Source organism: Thunnus maccoyii, chromosome 17 (assembly GCF_910596095.1).
Source record: "Thunnus maccoyii chromosome 17, fThuMac1.1, whole genome shotgun sequence".
NCBI classification, from domain to species: domain Eukaryota; kingdom Metazoa; phylum Chordata; class Actinopteri; order Scombriformes; family Scombridae; genus Thunnus; species Thunnus maccoyii.
Window position 1 is genome coordinate 8,374,051 of NC_056549.1, and position 22,410 is coordinate 8,396,460.

The following is a 22,410-nucleotide window of genomic DNA, read 5'->3' on the forward strand; positions in this document are numbered from 1 at the left end:
CACACACACACACACACACACACACAGATGCATACACAGCTTCTAAAAATGTCAAGGCTTTACAATCAAAACAGTCTTTTCAGTGCAAGGCCACATGTAGCTCGCTCATGCTATTCCTGTGTGCTGCCATACCAGGTTGCCACGATGCACGCCTGTGAGTCTTGAGTCTGTGGGAAAGGTTGGAAGCTCATTGTTGTCAGCATTGTGGTCAGAGGTATGTACAGGGTAAACACACCTCCAGAGGACTATAAGGGCCAGCCAGGTCAGATGTTGGGGGTCAGAGTACACCCACGTCTTCCACTACCACAACCGCTGGTTGTCATAGAGTTGAGTTTCCTTTGCAGTAAGCTTACACACACCCACGCAGATCAAGAGACAGTCAGCATTTGTGTTTGTGATTCTATACTGCAATTATACTACATTACATAATTACCTATTGATGTGTTATATCACAATATACCATGATTGTAATTGTATAACTCACATGTGGGTTATACAGTTATGAAACTATGCCTGCTCCTTCATTACCTGAAGATCTCAAGGAAGAAAACATTGCATAGTTATAGCCTTAGGAGATTACTTTACTTAAGGATTGCAATTTAAAAGTTGAACACCAAGATTTATAGGATACAGCAGACATTTTCACTGTCTATCCAGAAACCTAAATGCATATATTTTACTGAAGGCGTTGGTCCAGCTGTTTATTCTTTGACATTCAATAGGACTGCTTTGGAAAAAGACTCCTGAAGTGTCCTTGTGCTGCACATCGACCTGTTTGCTGCAGGGCAGCTGCTCTACACTGACCCTGACCTCTGACCTGGCTGCTGCCACTCTGAAAAGGTGAAAAATGCATATTTTCCCTTTGGGTATTGGCCTTTTAGTTTGTCACAAACAGCCCTACGGATTGTCCAATTGTATAAAATTGTCCAAAAGTGACACCTGGTGGCGATTACTTGTAGTGTTGTCAAAATTGTTGCAGCAAAATGATCCTCATTAGACCAGCCACTAGAGAAATCTTTGCTGTACTGACATTGTAAAATAACAACGATAAAACCGATTAGATGAGACTTAACATGATCGCTCTGGGAAGCTGGAAGCCAATTAGGCTGTCACTTGTCACTGTCGCTGCATTAAGTGGTATTAGAACAGATCATATTCTCTAATAATACACTATACTACTACTACAAAAGTTTCCTACAAGAGCCTCTAGTTCCTCACAATGCAATGGGCAGTGCAATAACTTCTAATCCTCTCAGCATGATAGAGGAATCAAGTTTTTATGTCACCATTAAAACTGGAGTCAACGGCTCCACAACTGGCCAGTTTTTGACTGTCCAGGTAATGTTGTTTATAGCGAGACAAACTATGACTTTATAATGAATGTGAAGTAAAATGTTGGAGAAGTATAACACCTGAGTGGAAAGAATAAGCTTAATAACTGATACCAATACAGTATATACTCTTAAAGTCATCCTTTTATGACAAAACTTTAAAGTTAGAAAACTTATTTGGCAACATTACATATACATGTGTTGTATTTGAACTTTGAAGCTACTATATATGATATATGATGCTTGTATTGGGTAAAATATTTTCCTTCAAATGAAAATAGACAGATGTTTTGTATATAATTTCATATCATTACCCCTAAAATATCTGGTATTTTTTAAAAATTCAATTTGAAACTAAATTTCTGTAGGTTTGATCAGTGCCTGCCTGTATAACCTCTGTAATGATTGACCCAGTGGCTGAGTGCAGAGCTTTGGGGTTTTTTTTTACAAAATGACATATTGAACTGCTACATCAGAAAATTAAAGTACATTATATGAATGTATGTAATATTATATGTGATAATGAATAATTAAATCATTAACAGATTTGAAACAAAACTATAAGCAGCCAGTGATGAGTAAAACCAAAACGACCTTTGTCCTCCATTGCTACAGAAATTCTGAATGATTTTCTTTTTGTCTCTACAACCTTTTTTTTTGTTTATGCATACACTGAGTGAAACACTGCAGGGAAACATTCTCCATCTGGATAAAAAGATGACCACATTCTTGTATTATATTTAGACATGGCTTCAAACAAAGAGGTCATGTTTAAGGTCAATTACACATGCAAATGTTGCACAGAAAACTTTGATTTGCAAATATTAATGGCTCTGTCCATGCAGGAGAACTACTGCTGAATTAACATTAAAATAAAATCTTCAGCCTCTGGGTGGCAGTAGCTCCACACACTGCTAACTCAGCTGGCTCTGCCTGTATTTGCACCAACTAAACTGAATATGATGTCAATAATCTTTTTCCTTTTTGTACATTTTTGAATGCACTTAAAATGCCTTTTCATCCATTTCTTACCTGCGATGTATAATTCTTTATGATGCAGCGACTGTATGTGGAGTTTGCTTTCATTTACCTACCGTATTATAGGATTACATTTGCTTTATGCCTCTTATAATGGACAATCATATTGCAAATGCATGTTAAATGTTGTACTGTACAGTATAATCTCTCCATTCATGGTGACAGGATTAAGATCCCATAATCCCCTGAGAACAATATTTATAATAGTGTATGTATGGCTACAACAAGGTGGGTAGCATTGATTGTTATGCATCTCTTAAGGCAGTTTGAGGCATGATGCAGCAACATGCTAAATATGTTTTAATGTGACTGCGATAAAATGACATATTGGTAGGTAGATTGGAGAGGAAGTTTAGAAGTCAAAGGCTAGTTGAAGCCAACAGCGGCCAGCGTGGCCCAGTAGTGGCCCTGAGCAAGGACACCCAAACCCTGTTTACTGTCTGCTCTAATTTACTCCCAGGATGGGGATTGAAAATGAGCTTAATATGGTGACATAATGCAATTGGCTGTTGTTTCCAAGAGGTGACTTCAGATACATACCGTTATTAACATTAAGGCCCCGGAGGTGGAAACAAACACGATGCCATGTAAGTGCTCCCTTCTCTGATTGCTCTTGGCATTGGGCAAAGCAGAACACCAGTTTCCACTCTTTCATCTCCCACTGTCCATACTTGGCCGGATGCTGGGACACAGTTGCTAACGGCTGCGTGGACTCATTTTGGATCACTCTAGCTGTTCATCAGTACACTTATATAAAAAGGACACTAGAATAGCCTAAAATACTATGTTCAAGCTTGTTAATTGGTTTGATTCACAGTCATTCCCCCTTTTTGCCTGTTTTCAGTGTGCTTTGGTTTAAAACAGAGGCAGGGAAAATGTTAAGTTATACGTCAACATTTCCATTTTTGTGGGTCAGAATGTAAATGCTGCCAGAACAGATGTGAGTATGCACGGTTTCTAAATGTCACCGCTGCTGTTTGATGAAAAGGCTTTTTGTTGGCCAGTGGACCAGGTGTATAGAAGTGTCATTGCGACTTCCTCATAACCTCACCGCGCTGCAAAGCATCCAAATGTCAGCCTCCGTTTGCCCTGGTTTTCAGAAACACTGGGTTCTGTTGTGTGGTGTGTTGCAAGCTGAGCAGAGAGGACAAGATGAAGTAAATCCACCAGCTGTTTTTCCATCTTTCTCTGGTCTGGTGACACCCGACTAAACTGTTCCACTTGTTTGCAGTTTCATAGTGTTTCATATTTATAAAAGCTACCACACGGAGGGGATGGATTAGCTTTAAAACAAGTGAAACCTCACTGAACCTCAGCCCAGGGGAAGCTCCTGGTCTTGCTGGAGGCCCCCTTGCTTGGTCCAAGCTGCTGCTGACTGTCTGTTTCACTTGTTGTCAGACTTTGAGAGCATCCAGTCTCACCTCATCTGCAAGCTGTCTGCCTGAATGTTTAAAACACCACAAAAAGGATTCATCTTGTATCATCAAGCTCACAGCTATTTGAGGGGTCTTGAAATTAAATGAAATGCTGTTTGAATTTCGCCTGCCCTAAAAGCAGGCAGTGCCTAAGTGCTCTGCTGCTCTAAAGCACCCATGTGCCTCGCAGAGTTGTCACACTAATTGGCTTCTGTTCTCTGAGCGTGCTGTACAGTCACACGCACACACACACACACACACACACACACATACATCTTGACAGTAAACAGTAAACAGCCTTTCTCAGATCTGCCAGGCTCTGCAGACTTTGGAGCACTTGTTGGATCTTTCTGGGCATTTTGATCTAATTAACTTGGTCATAACCCCCTTCCCCTCTTCACTGTCTCTCCGTCTCCTCCTTTCTGCCTGTTTCTTTGCAGCTCACTGAATCATTATCAAAGCTGCTGCTTCCAGACCTCAGTTGCAATGCTAGTGGTTTCTATGTTGCTTTCTCTGTTGTGCGTGCATCTCTCTCTTTCTTCCTTGCTCTTCTCCACCCTTTTCCATAACTCCTTGTAAACATAGTAATGAGCAGCAAATGAAAACTGCACCTCAGTAGCTATGGGTGGCTCTCTGCAAAGGATTCCAGGGTTACTGTCGGCAACAACATCTCCTTTTGTGTCTCAATCAATAGGCAGAGGTCCACGGTGGAATTATTGGTGCGGAGGTATGTCAAAAAAGAGAATAGCAGCAGCAGCAGCAACAGCAGCAGTCATCGGGGTACCGCCTTATTAGTATGTGTGAGAGTAAGAAAGAAAGGAGAGAGAATGATAGAAATTATTCATAAGACAATGCACCTAACACCTAAAACCCACAGCATTCTCAAGCTTTTGTGTACCTACACCCAGGGCTTTATCATCAGATTAGTGTCAGACATTAACAGGGAGAGTGGGGATCAGGCAGTGAAGGTAGATGAGCATTTGTTGCTCGCACTGAAATTGAAAAAAAAGTCTGTGTTCACCCTGGAGCTCGACTCTGAGCTTGAATATTCAAGTCTTGTCAGACTGCACCTGCGATGAAAGCCAGCATATGTTGTAGCTCAAACAAAATAAATGCAAATGATACTCTGGTGGCAAATTGCAATAATGATTTTGATCTTGAGCTTCAAAAACAAAGGAAATAACATAAATGAGAAATTTGATTGAATCAAGCTGTGGGCTTGGTTGGATCCCATATGGTTTGGGTATGAACTTGAATTCTAAAATGCTGATGGTTGTTTTTACCAGAAGGGTACTATGGTCTATTTTTGGTCCATTGCTTCTCATTTCTCACTTCAGACTGAGCACATCAAGTCAGCATCAGTACACTTGGAACTAAAGAAACAAAGTAAAGAGGAATACAAACAAGCAGAAATTGTGAAGAAAACACATATATGGCTTAAAATTATCAGCCAAATCCTGATTACCAATGCTACACCTACAGACACCTATACTCATGTATAAATATATGCAAATTAGGTGCCATTTGGTGGCCATTTTTGCTACTGACATTGATGATGTCAAAAGATTTTGAGGATGCTCAAAACCTTAAACCTGAAGTAACTGATTCTTTGGCCACTTGGGGGCAGAGGAAACACCTTTGATGTTAATATGACGCACTTGCTAACAAACAGTTGCCCTATCTATACATCCAGCAGATACAGAAGAACATAAATATTAATTTGGAGTTGTGTTTTCGGCCACCTGAATTTAAGCTCAATATTCACTCTCCTATAAGTTTTGTTTTGGTCTCCTGTTACCTTTTCGCATACAAGTAGTCATTTGATGCATTGTTGATATAAATACATTGATTATAGTCACATTAAAGCTGCACCAATCATTATTTTTATATTAACAATGAATCAGTTGGCTATGTGTAATGTGAAACAAACAAAGAATTATCACCCAACTCTGCATTTCCTCTCAGCTCTACTCGGCTTTTTAGTCTCTTTTAGCACATTGTTTTGGTTTTCCTGCCTGCAGAATTTTACCGTCAACCTCATTTTCAGGTGCAGGAGGCAACTGTTTTGAGCCTAAAAGCTCTGATAAACCTAATTTACGCATCTTTTCCAGCATCAAATGACAAGATAGAAAAAGTTAGCTGCTAGCAGCTAAAGAGCCAAATATTTCCCTCAGGAGTTGGTGGAGACAAAAACAGAGCTTAAAGGATTTAAATTAACCAGGTGGTCATAAACACAGCGCTGAATGAATGCTAATGTGCTGTGTTCCTGTGTTTGTTATAACAGTGTATAAGGTATGTCCATGTTGTCTTTTAAGCTTGTTCAAGTGGCCAAAAGATCAATTAATTCAACCAATCATCATCAATCAATTTTCAAAATGATTGCATTATGAATAGAACATAGAAAACAATCTACTGCTTTACATAATGAAGTGTACTTTATTAGCACAAGTAAGTCAATGAAAACCATTTCAGAACCTGTGTCAAAAGTTGTATCAGCACTGAAAACCGTCGGAGTAATCCTCGACCCCCCCACAAACACACGCTGTTTTGTTGTGGGCAGTGGTGCTGGTGTTTCCCCATCCCTCTCCACTGGCAAAGACCGAGTGGCTGCTTGACACCATGTTCTTATGCAATCAGCCAAGGCATCAGAGCATGACTATCCAGGAGACGCGAGGGACTATTGGGTGCCAGCAAGAGCAACCGAGTGCTGCCTATGAACGCTGGGAGGGAGCGAGAGAGAAAGAAAGAGAGCGAGGAAGGGAGGGAGAAGTCAGTAGATGTGGTAAACAACTCAGAAAAGACTCCTGTCAAAGCCATGTGAGAGGTGAAGCAGATACATACAGAGGAAGGAAAGACCGTTAAGGAGGTAAAGGAGGAAAGAGGGAACTCTCATTAGGGAAGGAAACAGGAACAAAACAGGGGAAGAGATTGTTAAAAAATGACAGAAACACAGGAAGGAAGACGAAAAGAATGAGACAGCAAACAGCAGGGACGCCCTGACGGCCTAATGGTTAAGGCTCATATACCATATAACCGCAACGTCCATGATTTGACCTTCGGGGGGATTTTTGTTGCATGTCACACCCCTCTCTCTCTCTCCCCTTGTTTCCTGACTCCCCAACATTGACTCTCAAATAAAGGCAAAATGCCAAAAAAAATGGAAGGAAAAAGGAGATCAGAAACAGATAGATGAGTGCAAAGAAGGAGACAGAGCCTGGGAGGGATGCTGCTGTCTCTTTGGCTCTGTGCAGAAGTCTGGCATGGCCACAGAAGCTCAGAGTCGGGACTAAACACACTGCAGTAGTCACGCACTGTTCTCATCAGTCTCTGTCCAGCAACACAGTGCTTTTTGATTTATGCCTTAATTAGCAAGATGTAATGATGGTTAAAAATACAGGCCCTTAACTTTATCCAAATAGGGAATTTATCTACTTATGACACATTACAATAGATAGAAACCTACAAGTACCAACAGAATATTGTAAAGATACAAACAGGATGACGCTCAGATATGACTCTTTTTTGTGTGGAATTTCTGAGAATATCATTTAGCTATCTGCCATTTAGGTCTGAAAAAGGACAGGACATAAAGAATCTGTAATAATAAGAATAGACAGACCTCTAATATATACACTACATTATAGAATTACAGTGCATCCTCATTTTTGCTTGTCTTCAGTTTTCATTCTGCATGCAGAAAGTGCCCTGTTGGTAATATCATGTGTCCCCTTGGTGAATTGGTTCTGCTTATTAGCGCTATTTGAAGTTCTGCAGTAATTGTCTTTTTGATAGAGAGAACTGAGACATGGAGCTGAAAAGAAAGAAGCATTGTGGTTTTGATGATTGTACATTATTTGGCCCAGTGGTCATCTTACCCCATATTTCATAAGGGGACTGGTGGCAAAACACGTCTTTATCTGGTGTGTCTGGTAACAATTTAGCACGCTGTACATCCATTGCTCATGGTCTAAATAGTTCAAAATGTAGACTTTTAGGGAGACAAAATTAGTGTTATTTCATTCTTCAACCTGTGGAAAACTTAGTCTTTAAAGATGTACTCCAGTTATTTATTACTGCACTTCCATGAAGTTGTGGAACTCACAAGAGACAGAGTTCTCGAGACATGTTGACAGCCATGCTAGCAGCTCTGTGTAGTTGTAGCTTTGAGCCAACTGCTAACATCAGCATACTCACAATGACAATATTGACACGCTGATGTTTAGCAGGGATAATGTTTACCATGTTCACCATTCTAGTTTAATGTGTTAGCATGCTAGCATTTTCTAATACAGCTGAGGATGATAAGAATGTCATTCGTTTTGTAGGTATTGGAAACATTTAAATTGTTAGTTAAACTTTTTACAATTCATCCAGAGGGGGACACAAATATCTGTACAAAATGCTTTTTCATGGCAATCCATCCAATACTTGTTGAGACATTTCACACGGAACCTCATGTTGGCACTAGAGTAAAGGTCAGAGGATCCCCAAGGTCAGTAAGCTCCATCCTCTGGGGAACATGAATGAATCCAGCAGCTGTTGAGATATTTTACTCTGGACCAAAGTGGTGGACCGACCAACTGACACTGCCATCCCTAAAGCCATGCAACTCAAAGCTGAAACAAAAAATGGTTGAAATCAATGAAGCAGATATATCCTGACTTTTATTCCTCAGTGTGGTTCCAGAAACGACTCCCCCAGTCTCTAAAGCAAACTTCATGTTACAAAATTTCAATCTCAGGCCCAAAAATTAGATAAGTTATATTTTCAGACTTTTGTCAGCTCTCCTCAGAGCCAAAGAAGACATTACACACCTGTTTTCACTGGTCAAGTTGTACTCTTCATGTCAAGTAAACAGAACTTCATGTGTAAAATTGGTGAAATGCCCTTTTAATATTAATGAAGCTCATGACGTTCACCTCCTCTGGCACTACGAGCAGTTCCAAAAGATTCATCAGTCCAGTAAGGCTTCGACATGTGTCATTAAAATGAATTTACCAACCTGCCTTAAAGCTTTTTCTTTTCATTGGTAGTTGTCAGTGGATACTGAACCATGGCGGTCTCCCTACACACTCAATTGCTGCCCCCGCCTTGAGGATTACAATGAAGTTGTCAGATTACAGAAGCCCCCTTGATGTGCATGGGGGTTTAACGCTAAATTTAGCAGGCCCTACAAAGTCCTAACCATCATTCAGTTTAGCTGTTCAGTAGTTTTCATGGATTTATCAGCAGTCATACATGCTCTCTCATTGCTGCAGCTCTGAACTAGCATGGCTAACACTGATTTTCCATATGAAGCTAACAGCATTGTGCTTTATACCATCCATCACAGACAGATCCACCGTGTACCACTGTATAGCTCTCCTCTCCTCACGTTTCCATCATCACAGTGGTGTTGCCACCCGGTTTAACGACCACTGCTGCTAGTAATGATGCTGCAAAGTTATATACAGCCTCCTATGTGTGCTTTGAAAGTATAGAGGAGGGTGGAGAGACAGACCAGTAAACGAATAGGCTCTGTGAGAGAGACAGAGGGAGACAAAGAGTGATGAGGTAAACAAAGTAAGAGAACTTAAACAGGGAGGCAGATGGAGCTATTGAGATAGAGAGGGTGATGGGAGGCTCAGGGTGTGTGAAAGCAGAGAAACCTTGAAAGCTTAAAACCTTTGGAAATTTGGCTTGAAATAGTTAAAATGCACATATGATATCAAAGTTGAGTGTCTCATTAAGCATCCACAAAAATCTAAGTGAAAATAAATGTTTGAACTATATAAACATGGTTCAAAAAACAGCTCATTTTGCTGTTTACACCATTTCTTAAGAGTGTGTAGATGTGGCAGATCACGTTTTGATTGACATCTCCCTGGCTATTGGCATGTACTGTGAGTTGGGCGGTGCTTGGTTTTGGTTCGTCCGTTTTCAACATGGCAGCCGGGTCACAAACTTTCTCATATCACAGCTAAACAGTACACTAAAATATGTTTCTGAAAACATTTGAGTCGAGAAATAGGTGATTCAGTAACAGCATCTTGATTCATATTTGATCAGCACGGCCCAGTTTGATCTGAGCTTCGTGAGCCATGTGTTCAGGCGTTGCTTTCTGTGTTTCACAACACATTGCTGAGAACATGAAGGGCAGAGGTGGAAGAAGTACTCCGATCCTTTACTTCAGTAAAAATACCAGTACACCAATGTAAAAATACTCAATTACAAGTAAAAGTCCTGCATGAAAAATCCTACTTAGGTAAAAGTACATAAGTATTAGCAGCAAAGTGTACTTAAAATACTGAGAGTACTTTGAGTGTTTTATTAATTTTACATGTAACCAAGCGTCTCCAGGCATGAAAACTGACCACATTCAGGAGTTTGGAGTCATATTAACTCACCAGACTCCCCCTGGTGTCCATAAGAAGTGACGCAACAAGAACTCTGATCCTTCAATACCAGTAGAAATATTTCAGTCAGTAAAACAGACAATCCTCATGAACTAGACTGTTATGGTCTGGTTAAGTAAAATCTACAATCTGATTTGACCTATATGTCATATATCACTCCGACAAAATCATACTGGACAAAATAAATTGTGGACATTTGTCAAGACATGAGCAGTGAAAGGACGGAGCTGCAGTAATTCACATATAGAAGATACGATCTCATTTAGGAAGAAGGATATTGAGATAATCACATGTTGTTGGCAAAAGTTACAAAATTATGTCAAAAAAACAACCAAAAAACAGATTTATTACAGATTCAACGAAACCTTCATGTCACCAACCGAACCACAGAGCCAAATAATCTGATGCATTCGTGTTCTGTGGGATTCAGAACTGCAACAAATAACTATTGATTTGTTTAAATGCATCTAACATTTAAAATGAACCTTTTACTCAAGTTTACATTCTGAATTTAACCTGTTTCTCAGAAATACTAAAGTAATTTCATTATATTTTTTATTACTGGAATTTCATCATTTCTACAACAATGATTCATTTATCTGTTGCTCATCTAGTGTGTTTGCTTTATTGTAATCAATAGAAAATTTGATTAAACTGAATACCAGGAAAATTAAATTCCTCCGTTCTCGCTGGGAGGAGCTGAGAAGCGAATGAGGGAAGCGAGGAGCCACGTTAGCCAGATGAAAAGCACTCAGTATCCCTTTTAAACTGCTCCTCTTCCTGGAATGAATCAGCGCTTGATAACCCCTCTCTCTTCTTCCTGCTCTCAAACACAACAAGCTCCACTCTGTGCTCATATTTCCTTGTTCCTTCCCCTTCAGATCAACAGTTTGAAGATGGGTGTAACCAACACGTAATGTACTACAAGAGCTGTCAGGCTGCATCCTCTGCGGAAACACACGTTGTTCGGATCAGAACTCAAACGTGTTTCACTTGTCAGGAAGTGAAACTCAGACAGTCATTGCTACTGAGAGCTGAAATGGCGGAGAAAGGAGATCAGCTAGACCGAGAAACCTTCTCTTGTTCGATCTGTCTGGATCTACTGAAGGATCCGGTGGCTATTCCCTGTGGACACAGCTACTGCATGAGCTGTATTAAAGGCTTCTGGGATGAAGAGGATCAGAGGAAGAGCTACAGCTGCCCTCAGTGCAGACAGACCTTCGTACCGAGGCCTGTCCTGGTGAAAAACACCATGTTAGCAGCTTTAGTGGAGCAGCTGAAGAAGACTGGACTCCAAGCTGCTCCTGCTGATCACTGCTATGCTGAACCTGAAGATGTGGCCTGTGATGTCTGCACCGGGAGGAAGCTGAAAGCCCTCAAATCCTGTCTGAGTTGTCCGGCCTCTTATTGTGAGAAACACCTTCAGCCTCATTATGATGCAGCTCCATTACAGAAACACAAGCTGGTCGACCCCTCCAAGACACTGAAAGAGAACATCTGCTCTCATCATGATGAGGTGATGAAGATGTTCTGCCGTACTGATCAGCAGAGTATCTGTTCTCTCTGCAACATGGAGGAACATAAAGGCCACGACACAGTCTCAGCTGCAGCAGAAAGGACTGAGAGGCAGAGAGAGCTCGAGGTGAGTCGACAAAACATCCAGCAGAGAATCCAGGACGGAGAGAAAGATGTGAAGGTGCTTCAACAGGAAGTGGAGGCCGTCAATCGCTCTGCGGATAAAGCAGTGGAGGACAGTGAGAAGATCTTCACTGAGCTGATCCGCCTCATCCAGAAAAGAAGCTCTGATGTGAAGCAGCAGATCAGATCCCAGCAGGAAACTGAAGTGAGTCGAGTCAGAGAGCTTCAGGAGAAGCTGGAACAGGAGATCACTGAGCTGAAGAGGAAAGACGCTGAACTGAAGCAGCTCTCATACACAGAGGATCACAACCAGTTTCTACACAACTACCCCTCACTGTCACAACTCAGTGCATCTACAGACTCATCCAGCATCAATATCCGTCCTCTGAGCTACTTTGAGGATGTGACAGCAGCTGTGTCAGAGCTCAGAGATCAACTACAGGACATCCTGAGGGAGAAATGGACAAACATCTCACTGAGAGGGACTGAAGTGGACTGTTTACTGTCAGAACCAGAACCCAAGACCAGAGCTGGATTCTTAAAATATTCACGTGAAATCACACTGGATCTAAACACAGCACACACATATCTGTTATTATCTGAGGGGAACAGAAAAGCAACACTCACGAGGAAAGGACAGTCTTATTCTAGTCACCCTGACAGATTCACTTATTATCATCAGGTCCTGAGTAGAGAGAGTCTGACTGGACGTTGTTACTGGGAGGTGGAGTGGAAAGGGAGAGGAGTCGGTGTAGCAGTCGCATACAAGAACATCAGCAGAGCAGGAGGCTCATTGGAATGTGGATTTGGACACAATGACAAATCTTGGCTGTTATATTTTGACATGAATAGTTATACAATTTGGTTCAACAATATCTTTACTCCCGTCTCAAATCCTGGTCCCTCCAGAGTAGGAGTGTACCTGGATCACAGAGCAGGTATTCTGTCCTTCTACAGCATCTCTGAAACCATGACTCTCCTCCACAGAGTCCAGACTGCATTCACTCAGCCTCTCTATGCTGGACTTCGGCTTTGTTATGATGTTGTCACAGCTGAGTTCTGTAAACTCAAATAGACAGAAGTCATTTCAGACATCGTGTGTCAGATTCTGTTATATTTCTTCTTTTTTTTTTTTGTCTCTATTGTTTCTGAGAGTTTGTTGCTGTGGTGTTTCTGAACTGCACAGAGATCAGCTGTCAATCAAACTGAGATTGTCAACATTTTTTTTTTCACTTTTCATTTGTTGTTCTGTTAATGTTTTCGGTTTCTTTAAATGTCACTTCTTCCTGTGTGTTTTTAGCCATGCAAGCTGTCACTGCTCATGAAGATGTTTTTAACCTTTACTGACGTTTCTTCAGATGAAAATGTAAAATTCTCTTTCTTCTAAATGTTAGTTTCATGTTTGTATTGATGTATTTGCTGTTATTTCTCTTCCATTTCAGCGTCTTAAACAGACAAAACAGCAGAACTTCCTTCATCATAGATATTTTGTTCTCACCATTTGGTAAATTCATTACGAAATGTACAATCAAACTGTAATTATCATGATAATAATCAACAAGGAGATAATTTATTATGTTCGTGTACATATAGCTGACATTCTGGGTTGAACAAACTGAAATGAAATCATTGAAAAAGAGTCACTTAACAGACTTTACTGATTGGATGTGTGAACAATCTGAAGCTTTACTTAATCAATAAAGTTGTTTTTTCAACAATGAGCAAAGTATTTTCTCCTGTCTTCATCTCAGGATCTCATTCAAAGCTTCTGGAGAAAATGTGAAACTAAAATAAGAGTTTATTTGAGGCAGTTTTCCTCCTGAAACACCACTAAGTACAGAGTTCAGATCCGGAGCAGACAAACGTTTTTTAACACTTTATACTGTTGAATAGTCTAATCTATAACAATACATATATAAGAAACTGAAATATTTTATGTGTAAAATACAGATCTGATAGGTAACTAAAGCTGACAGATAAATGTAGTGGAGTGAAGTATAAAGTAGCATCAAATGGAAAATACTAGTAAAGTGCAAGTACTTCAAAATTGTAGTACTTATGTACAGTACTTGAGTAAATGTACTTAGTTACTTTCCACCACTGATGAAGGGAGAAGGGGGAGGGTACAAAATGGTTGGTTTGCAGAATTAATTAAGTAATTTTTATAATAAATGTCAGAGCATAACCACACTCAGTTCAAACCCAATATCAGGAATGTTTACAAAAACTTAAATGACAATATTTCAACTTTGGATTTAAACTAATTTCTAATACTTTATGGATGCTTACTGTTATGTACATAAGACACTTAATTACATAGTTAGAAGACTATTGTGGATTTGGGTTTCCAGTGTCTTTAACTCTTCCTGTACTGGTATTTCTCTGTCGCAGTAACCATTATTATTTATTATATCTTCTTTGGAAAACAGCATAAATTAGACACCACTATCTTTTGTTGCACATTAAATAAAAGATAGCTAACATGGTTTTTAACATAAAACTTCCATCACAGTACATTAAAAAGAAAAAGAAAACTTCAAATAAGGGCTATACAATTATATTATTTGGTTTGGAGAAGGCGTTTTTCATTTTTAAAGCAGCACAATTATTTTTTTTAAAGCGAATGCTCATATACATACACATGTTTGAGATATTATAACCTTAGAGTTGACATGGCTAGAGTGCTACTATAGCAAACACTTACCTGTTTACACTAAAACGCTCTACGTAGAGCAGGGCAAAACTGATGAGTCAGGTGATCTGTGGTCTTGTCAATGACACCTTTTATTAGACTTTGTCATTTTATCTATAGTTAATCTAAAATTATAGAGTAGTGCAGCTTTAATTGAGAAAACTAATTAAAACTAGGCAGAAATCTACTTTGCATGAGTCTGGAGTTGAATCTTGGTTGTTAGAGTTTAATTTACTCCATGTGAGACTACAGTACCTGTTTCTAGTCTTGCCTCCTTTATATACTGTAGTTCCTTTGTAGTGGGGAAGCCTCTGTGTCTCTGACTTATATTGTTTGGTAACAATTGAATTTCCAGGCCGACACGTGTTTTTGCATTTGCAATTTTAAGAGTACATTTCTTGGATATATTGCATTGACATACAGTGTGCTGTGTGGACCGGTTTGTTACAGTTCACAGATGCTTTTCTTCGCTCAGTGTCTGACTTTAGACTCATAAGTGGTGAGGAACTTCCTCCCTCACAGGCGTTTTGCAGTCTCTTGTCCCCTTTGCTCTTTCATGGCTCTGAATTTAATTCAGTGGTGTCAGCCCCTCGGGAGCCTGGCTGCTCCTTCAGTGTGTTTGAACTCAAGCGTGAAACTATAAAAAAAAAAATAAAATAAAAAAGAGAAGCAGTCAAAAGAAATGGATTTCTCTTGTATGCGGATGCTGCTGCTTTGTAGCAGCGACCTCACCCATTTCATCAGTGCGTGTTTGCACTGTTGATTAGCTGTTTGGAGAGTAAAAAATGTGATCCTCTGACAGGAGCTCTGACAACAGCTGTTATTTGTCTACAGACACAATGGACTTTCAAGACAAATAATGTTTTGAGTGTATCATTCCTGTAATGCCATGGGGAAATTCTGTTCACTTTCTCTGAGAAGACGCTCTCCTCATTAACGCTAAAAAAGCAGCGAGAGAGAGAGAGAGAGAGAGAGGGAAGAAGAGAAAACCAACTTCCTTTAGTAAATAATGGATATTCTCTGAAATATACATGAAAGTCTCCATTCTGCACTTGAATTATGTAATCCAGGGCTCTGTGAATCAAGCGGCTCCCAATCCCAGTCAGTGTTGGAGTCTGGTTGCGTAACACTCAAGATGGAAGTCAAGAGCTTGGGGCATCATCATTATTTCTCCTTAAAACAAACAGCGTTCCCTTGTTCTAAACAGTGGCAGCTGTTACCATATTATATAAAAACAGATAATTGCCATTCTTTCTCTGTTCTCACTGTTGTTCTTTTCTTTCCGCACACTCCCACGTGCATTCATGCATACAGACTGCTTAGCAAAATGAGACAGACGCCCGCTGATTGCCTTGAGTTTTGCTTGACGGGGACTGACGTGCAATCAGTGGTTGGAAGCGTTAGATTTTGCTTCGCCGCGGTAGTTTGCTGCCTGCGCTGAAGAGACGTAGAGGGGCCTCGGTGCATTTGCATCAAGGCAAACATAATTAAGCTTATGTTTTGTTTTGTCTGTTTCAAGTAATTTTGCAGCTTGTGGGGCTTTTAACACTTTCCAACATCCTGAATATACAGAATGGCAGATAATTCAGGCCTCCCTCACCATCAAACTGCACTTTCAGGATTTTTTGCCTCTTCTAACACCTGATTTCAAATAAATTGTTGCGGATAATCGAGGATGGAGCTCACAGTCTTAAGTAATGATGTGATTTACTGTTCTCGGTGAGTCAATCGATGAGACAAATTAACCTTTTCTCTTTTGACTCAAAGGCAGTTTTAAAGGCTATAATAGCACCAGCGCACATCTTATCTGCCCAGACGGAGGTTTTCCAGATTCTTTGCTCCACCCTTTTGATGCTAAGTGAGGATGACCATTTTTTACAGCTAAAACGACAATGATCTCATTGCTGAGGCAGTTTAAATCATGCGGCCCCCATTTGAGCCACGCTTCGTCAAATTACCCAGCGTGCAGCTTTGGCCGACAGGGTAAATGAATTGGAATGCAAGGTTTTTATCTCACCTCATTTTCTCCTTCGGCGTCTAGCATGACAGTGTTATCTACTATCAGAGAAGATCCTTGCAGATTTATCACCATATTCCAAGGGCAGACGCATGATTGGCAAAGGATGATACTCTGCGCACAGTTGGTTTGTGCTGCGCAATACCCAGTTTCCATCTCCAAGGGAAGGGTTACAAGCAAGGGAGGGGAAAGTGCTTTAGTTACATCCCTGTTTCCATTTCCATATGGAAGCCACAGCAGATGTGTCCCCATTCTGCATGCAACCAATATTAATGGTCCAGCGTTTTTACAAAGAAGTCTTCCTGAGAGTGGAGACACACTGCAGCAGCACTGCAGAACACATGTCAGTAGTGACGTTTGTCTGTCAGTGATGGCTATGTGTTCAGAGAGGTTGTCCCACTATCTTACCCTCAGTGGCAACTTCAGCATGGAACCAGAGCCTTTAAATAAAACTGGTAAGTAAATATGTGTTATTTATTTATTAAACTGACACAAGAGTTTATATCATGATATATATTGGTATTATGATTTAAAAATCCAAACCAGGTATGTTTTAAGACATAAAAATACTCCAAAATACTTCAAATAATAATTTACATTGTTTGGTTTTTCCACAAAACAAGTTTAAAAAATCCTTAAAGGGGACCTATTAAGCTTTTCCTTATTATCAGTTATATATATAATGTTACAATGTCGGATGTTCATATTAAACGTGGCCAAAGAGTCAAATAATGAGGCTTCAGACTGCTTTGAATGCTTGGTTTCCAACGCTTTTTTCTACTTTCAGCCTGAGCTGACATCGACTTGTGATGGATTTCTTTATATGGTCATCTGCTCCACGCACAGCGCGCCAGTTCACTGCTCCAGTCTGCAGACATTATGGCATTTTTTCATTGTTTTGGGGATAGTCACACCAAGCATATGCGGCTGGGCAATGGCGCAAGTGGAGCAAATCCCCATTATTCAATTAGTTGGAGCAAAGTTATGCTACCCCACTTTTACTATTTTCAGCAACTGACAAAAACAAGTAAAAAAAAATCACTCATTTTTGGACCACCCTTGGTGAGTTCAGTCAAACCCCTTGCTGATCGATCAGAGTAACCAGACAGTGCAGTGACAGACAGACAGAGTGGAGCTTTTCCTCACAGCGTGAAAGTGTCTGTATTAACAAACAGTCAAATGTTCAGCAGTGGAAAGTGATTTATTTAGACTTCTACAGACTACTTTGTTTTAGTTTCAGTTTTAGTCAGACTTTGGATGGAATTATTTTTAAATACAAAGATGCATCTCTCCTTTCATCCAGCTGCTCTGTGCTTTGCTCTCATTATTCTCTCATTTTTTCATACAGGAGCAAGTTTACTCTCAGGGGTGGTTTCGCAGTAAGATCTAGCCCTCAACTAAAACGGCCCTTTTAAGTCTTGTGGAGCAAAAGTCACCTTCTGAGTTGTGCATTAAAATAGTCCTTGATTTGAGATAATGTAGGTTAAAATAATCTGCTTTTGAAGTTATAATTATTAATTCCTGATAACATTACAGCTACATCAGCTAGTGGTGCTATTGAGAATAGCTCCCACTAGAACCTGTGTGTAAAATAAACAAGTGGGATTGGAATTAGATAGAGGCCATTTCATTCATCAAAATTGTTTGTACTCAGTTGCATTTGTTATACTTTGGAAATGGCCTTGTGTGTATTCAAAATAGCAACCCTCAGGTTTAACATTGTTTAACCAGGTTTATCCAAATCATATTGTGATGTTCTGTAAGGCTAATTAATTTATATAGATTGTTTGTCCTTGTTTGACCTTGAAGATGGCCTAGTAGCCTGCAATCTACTAACATTTTAGGCTACATAATGTTTTATAAATATAATTTCAAATATGAAATAGCCATTCTTCTGATAGTCATTTCCTGTCCTGATCCACCCAATTATATACTGTTCTTAATTCATTCTTGGTTTTCATAGCACCTTCAATCAAACTAATCTAGACTAGTGCAGGTGGCTGTTTCTTGACTTAATCCAAGAGGTTAGGTGGTGTAGAGATGCAGGAAATTTGTTTTAAATTATAATGAAAACAATTATATATCTTTCCAAGTTTGCGCCTCCATTTTAAAACATAACCAGGCAGATATGACTCAAGTCGAGCTGGCACACCGTGAATGTTTTTCCATTACACAGCATGCCAAAGTAAAATAAGTAGTTTACCTGTTGGAGGTGTGCTGGTCGTCTGCAGCTCTTCATCAAACATCATAAACATCATCATCGCTGTTTCTGCTTGTACTATTCCTCCCTGCATTATTTCTGACTGATCCGCTGAACAAAGAACTCCAAATGTCTCCATGTATTGTTGTGTCAACCGGTTTTTAGCGCCGCTAACAAAGCTCTCATAATTTGGTGAGGGACCCATTTCATTTCCTGTAAATTCTTCACAATAAAAGTCTCCCATTATTGAGTCATTTAAAAGCTTTTAATGTGAAGCAGTAAAGCAGGAAATGTTGGGTTTTCACCAGCAGTCACTTAACACGACTCTGATACGGCTGGCCCTCAGCAGCTTCCTGAAAGCTGGCCAATCAGAAGAGAGTGGGCTCATCAGGAGGGGGACCTTAAAGAGACAGAAGCTAAGACTGCCTGTTAAGAGACAGGGGCTGAACTGAGGGCCTGCATAAAGGCCTGTATAAGATAAATAAGGAGTTTTTTGAACTGTGAATCATGCAAGGCTACTCTAGTGGAGTCCCAGAATAAAAACATACAGCTGGAAACGAACATAATAGGTCCCCTTTAAAATGGCATCTACTCCTCCCTCATTGAAAAATCCAGAATCCATGAATATGCAAATATTCCAAACAAAAGATGTCTCATATCTCACTGAAAAGTCACTTCTGAAAGCTGCACACTGGACCACAATTGGCTCCAAACTTGCTGTGATGTCACGAATCATGCTCGTAGGTACGCACCTTAAACTCAGATTGTTGGCAAGCAAAGAGTAACTTTCTCCCTTTAGCAGATGAATGTGCAAACAGTCTTTGAGTGACAAACTCTGCACATACATCATTCTGCACAGTGAAGGTCAAACATCCACCCGAAGTAACAATAAGAAAAACACAATTTTAGAAGGAGGGGAACTGAAATGAATGTAATAGAGGATTTTATTCATATTACCCATCTAGACTAATATTTTCCTTGAGGAGCATTTCACACATATACCAATGCAGCATCAAAAACCTTCTTTTGCTATGTAAGCAGTGTTGAGCTTTGCCATTTCTACTGTTTCAGTAGACGACATGTTGATCCTTAGCCCCAAAAACCTGATGGAAGCAGGATGTTTTGCGATCAGTGTATCTAGCGTATCTCATTCTTTGCATGCACTGAGACTGCTTATTGATAGCTTGGGAAGTGTGTTCAATTCAGTAAGCTTAGTTTCTTCCAGCAACAGCCTTGCATCGAGGTCAGTGAAAACATTATGTGGCTTTCTTCTCTTTGCAATATCTTAGCCTGAAAGAGTACACCTTTGTCTTTTTCAGTAAAGGATTATTTTGAGTTTTGAGTTCTTTTTCTCATAAAGTTGAATTAATTGTTAGCTTTGTTGTCCATGAAGGCAAAAAAGAAAACAGATAAATCCTGTGTCAAACACAGTCGCTATGGTTACAGAGGCCTTACACAAAGAACTACACACCTACACACCAATTCTCTCCTTCCTGGTGATCAGCAATTGACAAGGTTTCATTATTTAGGAAGGATGTTGTGTCAGTTAAAAATCAGTCGCACTGTCGCCACAACAGTTGCAAAATGAGACTAAATGGTTTGAGTATGGAGCCTTGAAAGATCTGTGATGTTACATTGACTTTCCGTCAACTATGTTTAGTGATTTTCTGCTTTTCCCAAAACGCCTTTCAACAATCTAGAAAGAATGGGTGTTAATGAGTTGAAATCAGCTGTGGGTTAGGAAGAGAGAGAGAGAGAGAGAGAAAGAGAGAGAGTTTAATCTGTTGGGATTAAGCCAAGATTTTTACTCTTTGGTGAAGATTTTTGTAATTGCTACATTTAGCTATTTATATACTAGGCTAAATCAGATCGAATTTTTAAAAATGTAATGTATTTGCCAGGGAGGTACATGTCTTTCAGTTATTTTAGGACAGTCTTTGTGCTGAGACCTTTTCACACTTGCTTCCCTTCCTCAGACCATCATTGTTGTACTGTGTACTGTCCAATTGGCACCCAACAGTCACAATCACATCCTTTCAAGTCTGTCCGAGAAGAAGGGTCATTCTAAAGCTGAAGTACACCCACTTTCCCCGCTGCCTGGACAAAGTGTGATTGCTCAATTCAAAGGCTCACCCTCACTTGATGACAGCCTGTCCTCACAAGAAAAACAACAGTATAGGTCTAAAATTCAGGCCAGCAAAAACAGCCTATAGTTACGTTTACACCATCTGATGGCTGTAGTAATTATGACCCGGGGAAGTTCAGATGGTCAACATAAGGTGACTTGACGTCATCTGATCTCTTCCCCAGACAGGTTGGGATAGTCAGTTCTAGTAAGTGTGACTGATTTCTGGCACAACATGCTTCTTAGATGTGGACTTTGCTGCAGGAGACCACTGTTCGCTTCCCGTTTCCAACCGTGAGTCGTCAAACCGTAACATTGTGGGGTTTACTGTTGCCAGGACGATGAAGGTTACGTAACTTTAAGGAAGAATAAACCACGTTTCAAGTGATCATTTTAACCCAAACCATGATCTTTCCCTAACCCTAACCAAGTGTTTTTTGTGCCTAAACCTTGTCACACTGTAAAATATCATTATTTTTAACAGTGATTTGAACAATTGACCTACTTGGTTTGGTCGCCACCCATCTTATAGAGGGGGCTGAAAACACTCATATATATCGTTTTGGGAGTCATTGGAAATAGACCTATTCTGACGTTTCGAAATGAGGACGTGTTGTCTTTGAAACGTGTCGGAGCATTTGGACACAGAGCACAATGCTTTTCTTTTCATGATTTCTTATGAGATGTTTCAGTGCCTGATATAAATTTTCAATGGGAAATGTGTCCACACGGATATGTCTCTGTGCTTTTTCTCAAGGTTAAATTTGAAGGCTGGCTGTGCTGGGCAGCTCCCAAGCATGAATAGTGATGAGTCAGAACCAGAGTTTGATCCAGGATCTTGCTTGAAAAAGCAGCTATCATGTGAACTGCTTGTGATCTTATATTTTACAGCCTATGGTTGTGATAAAAATCCATATTGCAGGTTTTGATTGTCAAGTGAATATATTCCACTTCCTCCATGTATAGAAACTGTCTAATGTTGAAGGGTTTGAAAACAGCTGAGAAAATGTGGTCTGGGTTTAGCTGGTCCTGTTTTTACTGTTTCCTCTCTGTCTGCTTATTTTGTTGGGAAACACAAGAAGAGTGAGGTGACAAAATATGACAATTCCCTGGGTTTTGTGAACAGAATCATTACATTTTTCAGTGTAGTTTGCCATGTTGTCAACTGTGTCGGTACAAGGCTAGTTATTTGTTATTGCTGTGACTGAATTTGAGCCAAACTCTTGAAAAGTTTTGGTATACGCTGTATAAATATGAAACTGTTTCCCTAGAAGAAGCCATTGTAGATGTTACAATCTATTACTTTTTGTTTTTCCAGTGATTGTGAGAAATCTGTAACCTTCTTTTTATACGTGGCACCAAAAAGTTCACTTACCTTAATGTGCCTGGGACAGTTCATGAGCAGAAATGGATAAGTGGTGAAACATCTTCAACTGCAGTACGACAGTCCAGAAGATTTCATTTCAACCTACCTTACTATGCAGATGAAGGTAATTAATCTACACAGTTCTGTGACATATATTAGACTACATGTACAATATGTTTGTGCAAAGATAAAG

General features: G+C 39.9%; 1 protein-coding gene across 1 annotated transcript; it reads left to right on the forward strand.

The window, feature by feature from the left end:
- Positions 1–10,798: 10,798 nt before the first annotated feature.
- LOC121882628 (tripartite motif-containing protein 16-like) lies at positions 10,799–12,925 on the forward strand. Its single transcript, XM_042390997.1, has one exon. It carries the CDS (start codon positions 11,096–11,098, stop codon positions 12,890–12,892), a length of 1,797 nt encoding a protein of 598 aa, XP_042246931.1. The 5' UTR covers positions 10,799–11,095; the 3' UTR covers positions 12,893–12,925.
- Positions 12,926–22,410: the final 9,485 nt, after the last annotated feature.

What these genes read in the sequence shown, in the direction of transcription:
- LOC121882628 (XM_042390997.1), top strand. Translation starts at nt 11,096, where the DNA reads ATGTACTACAAGAGCTGTCAGGCTGCATCCTCTGCGGAAACACACGTT.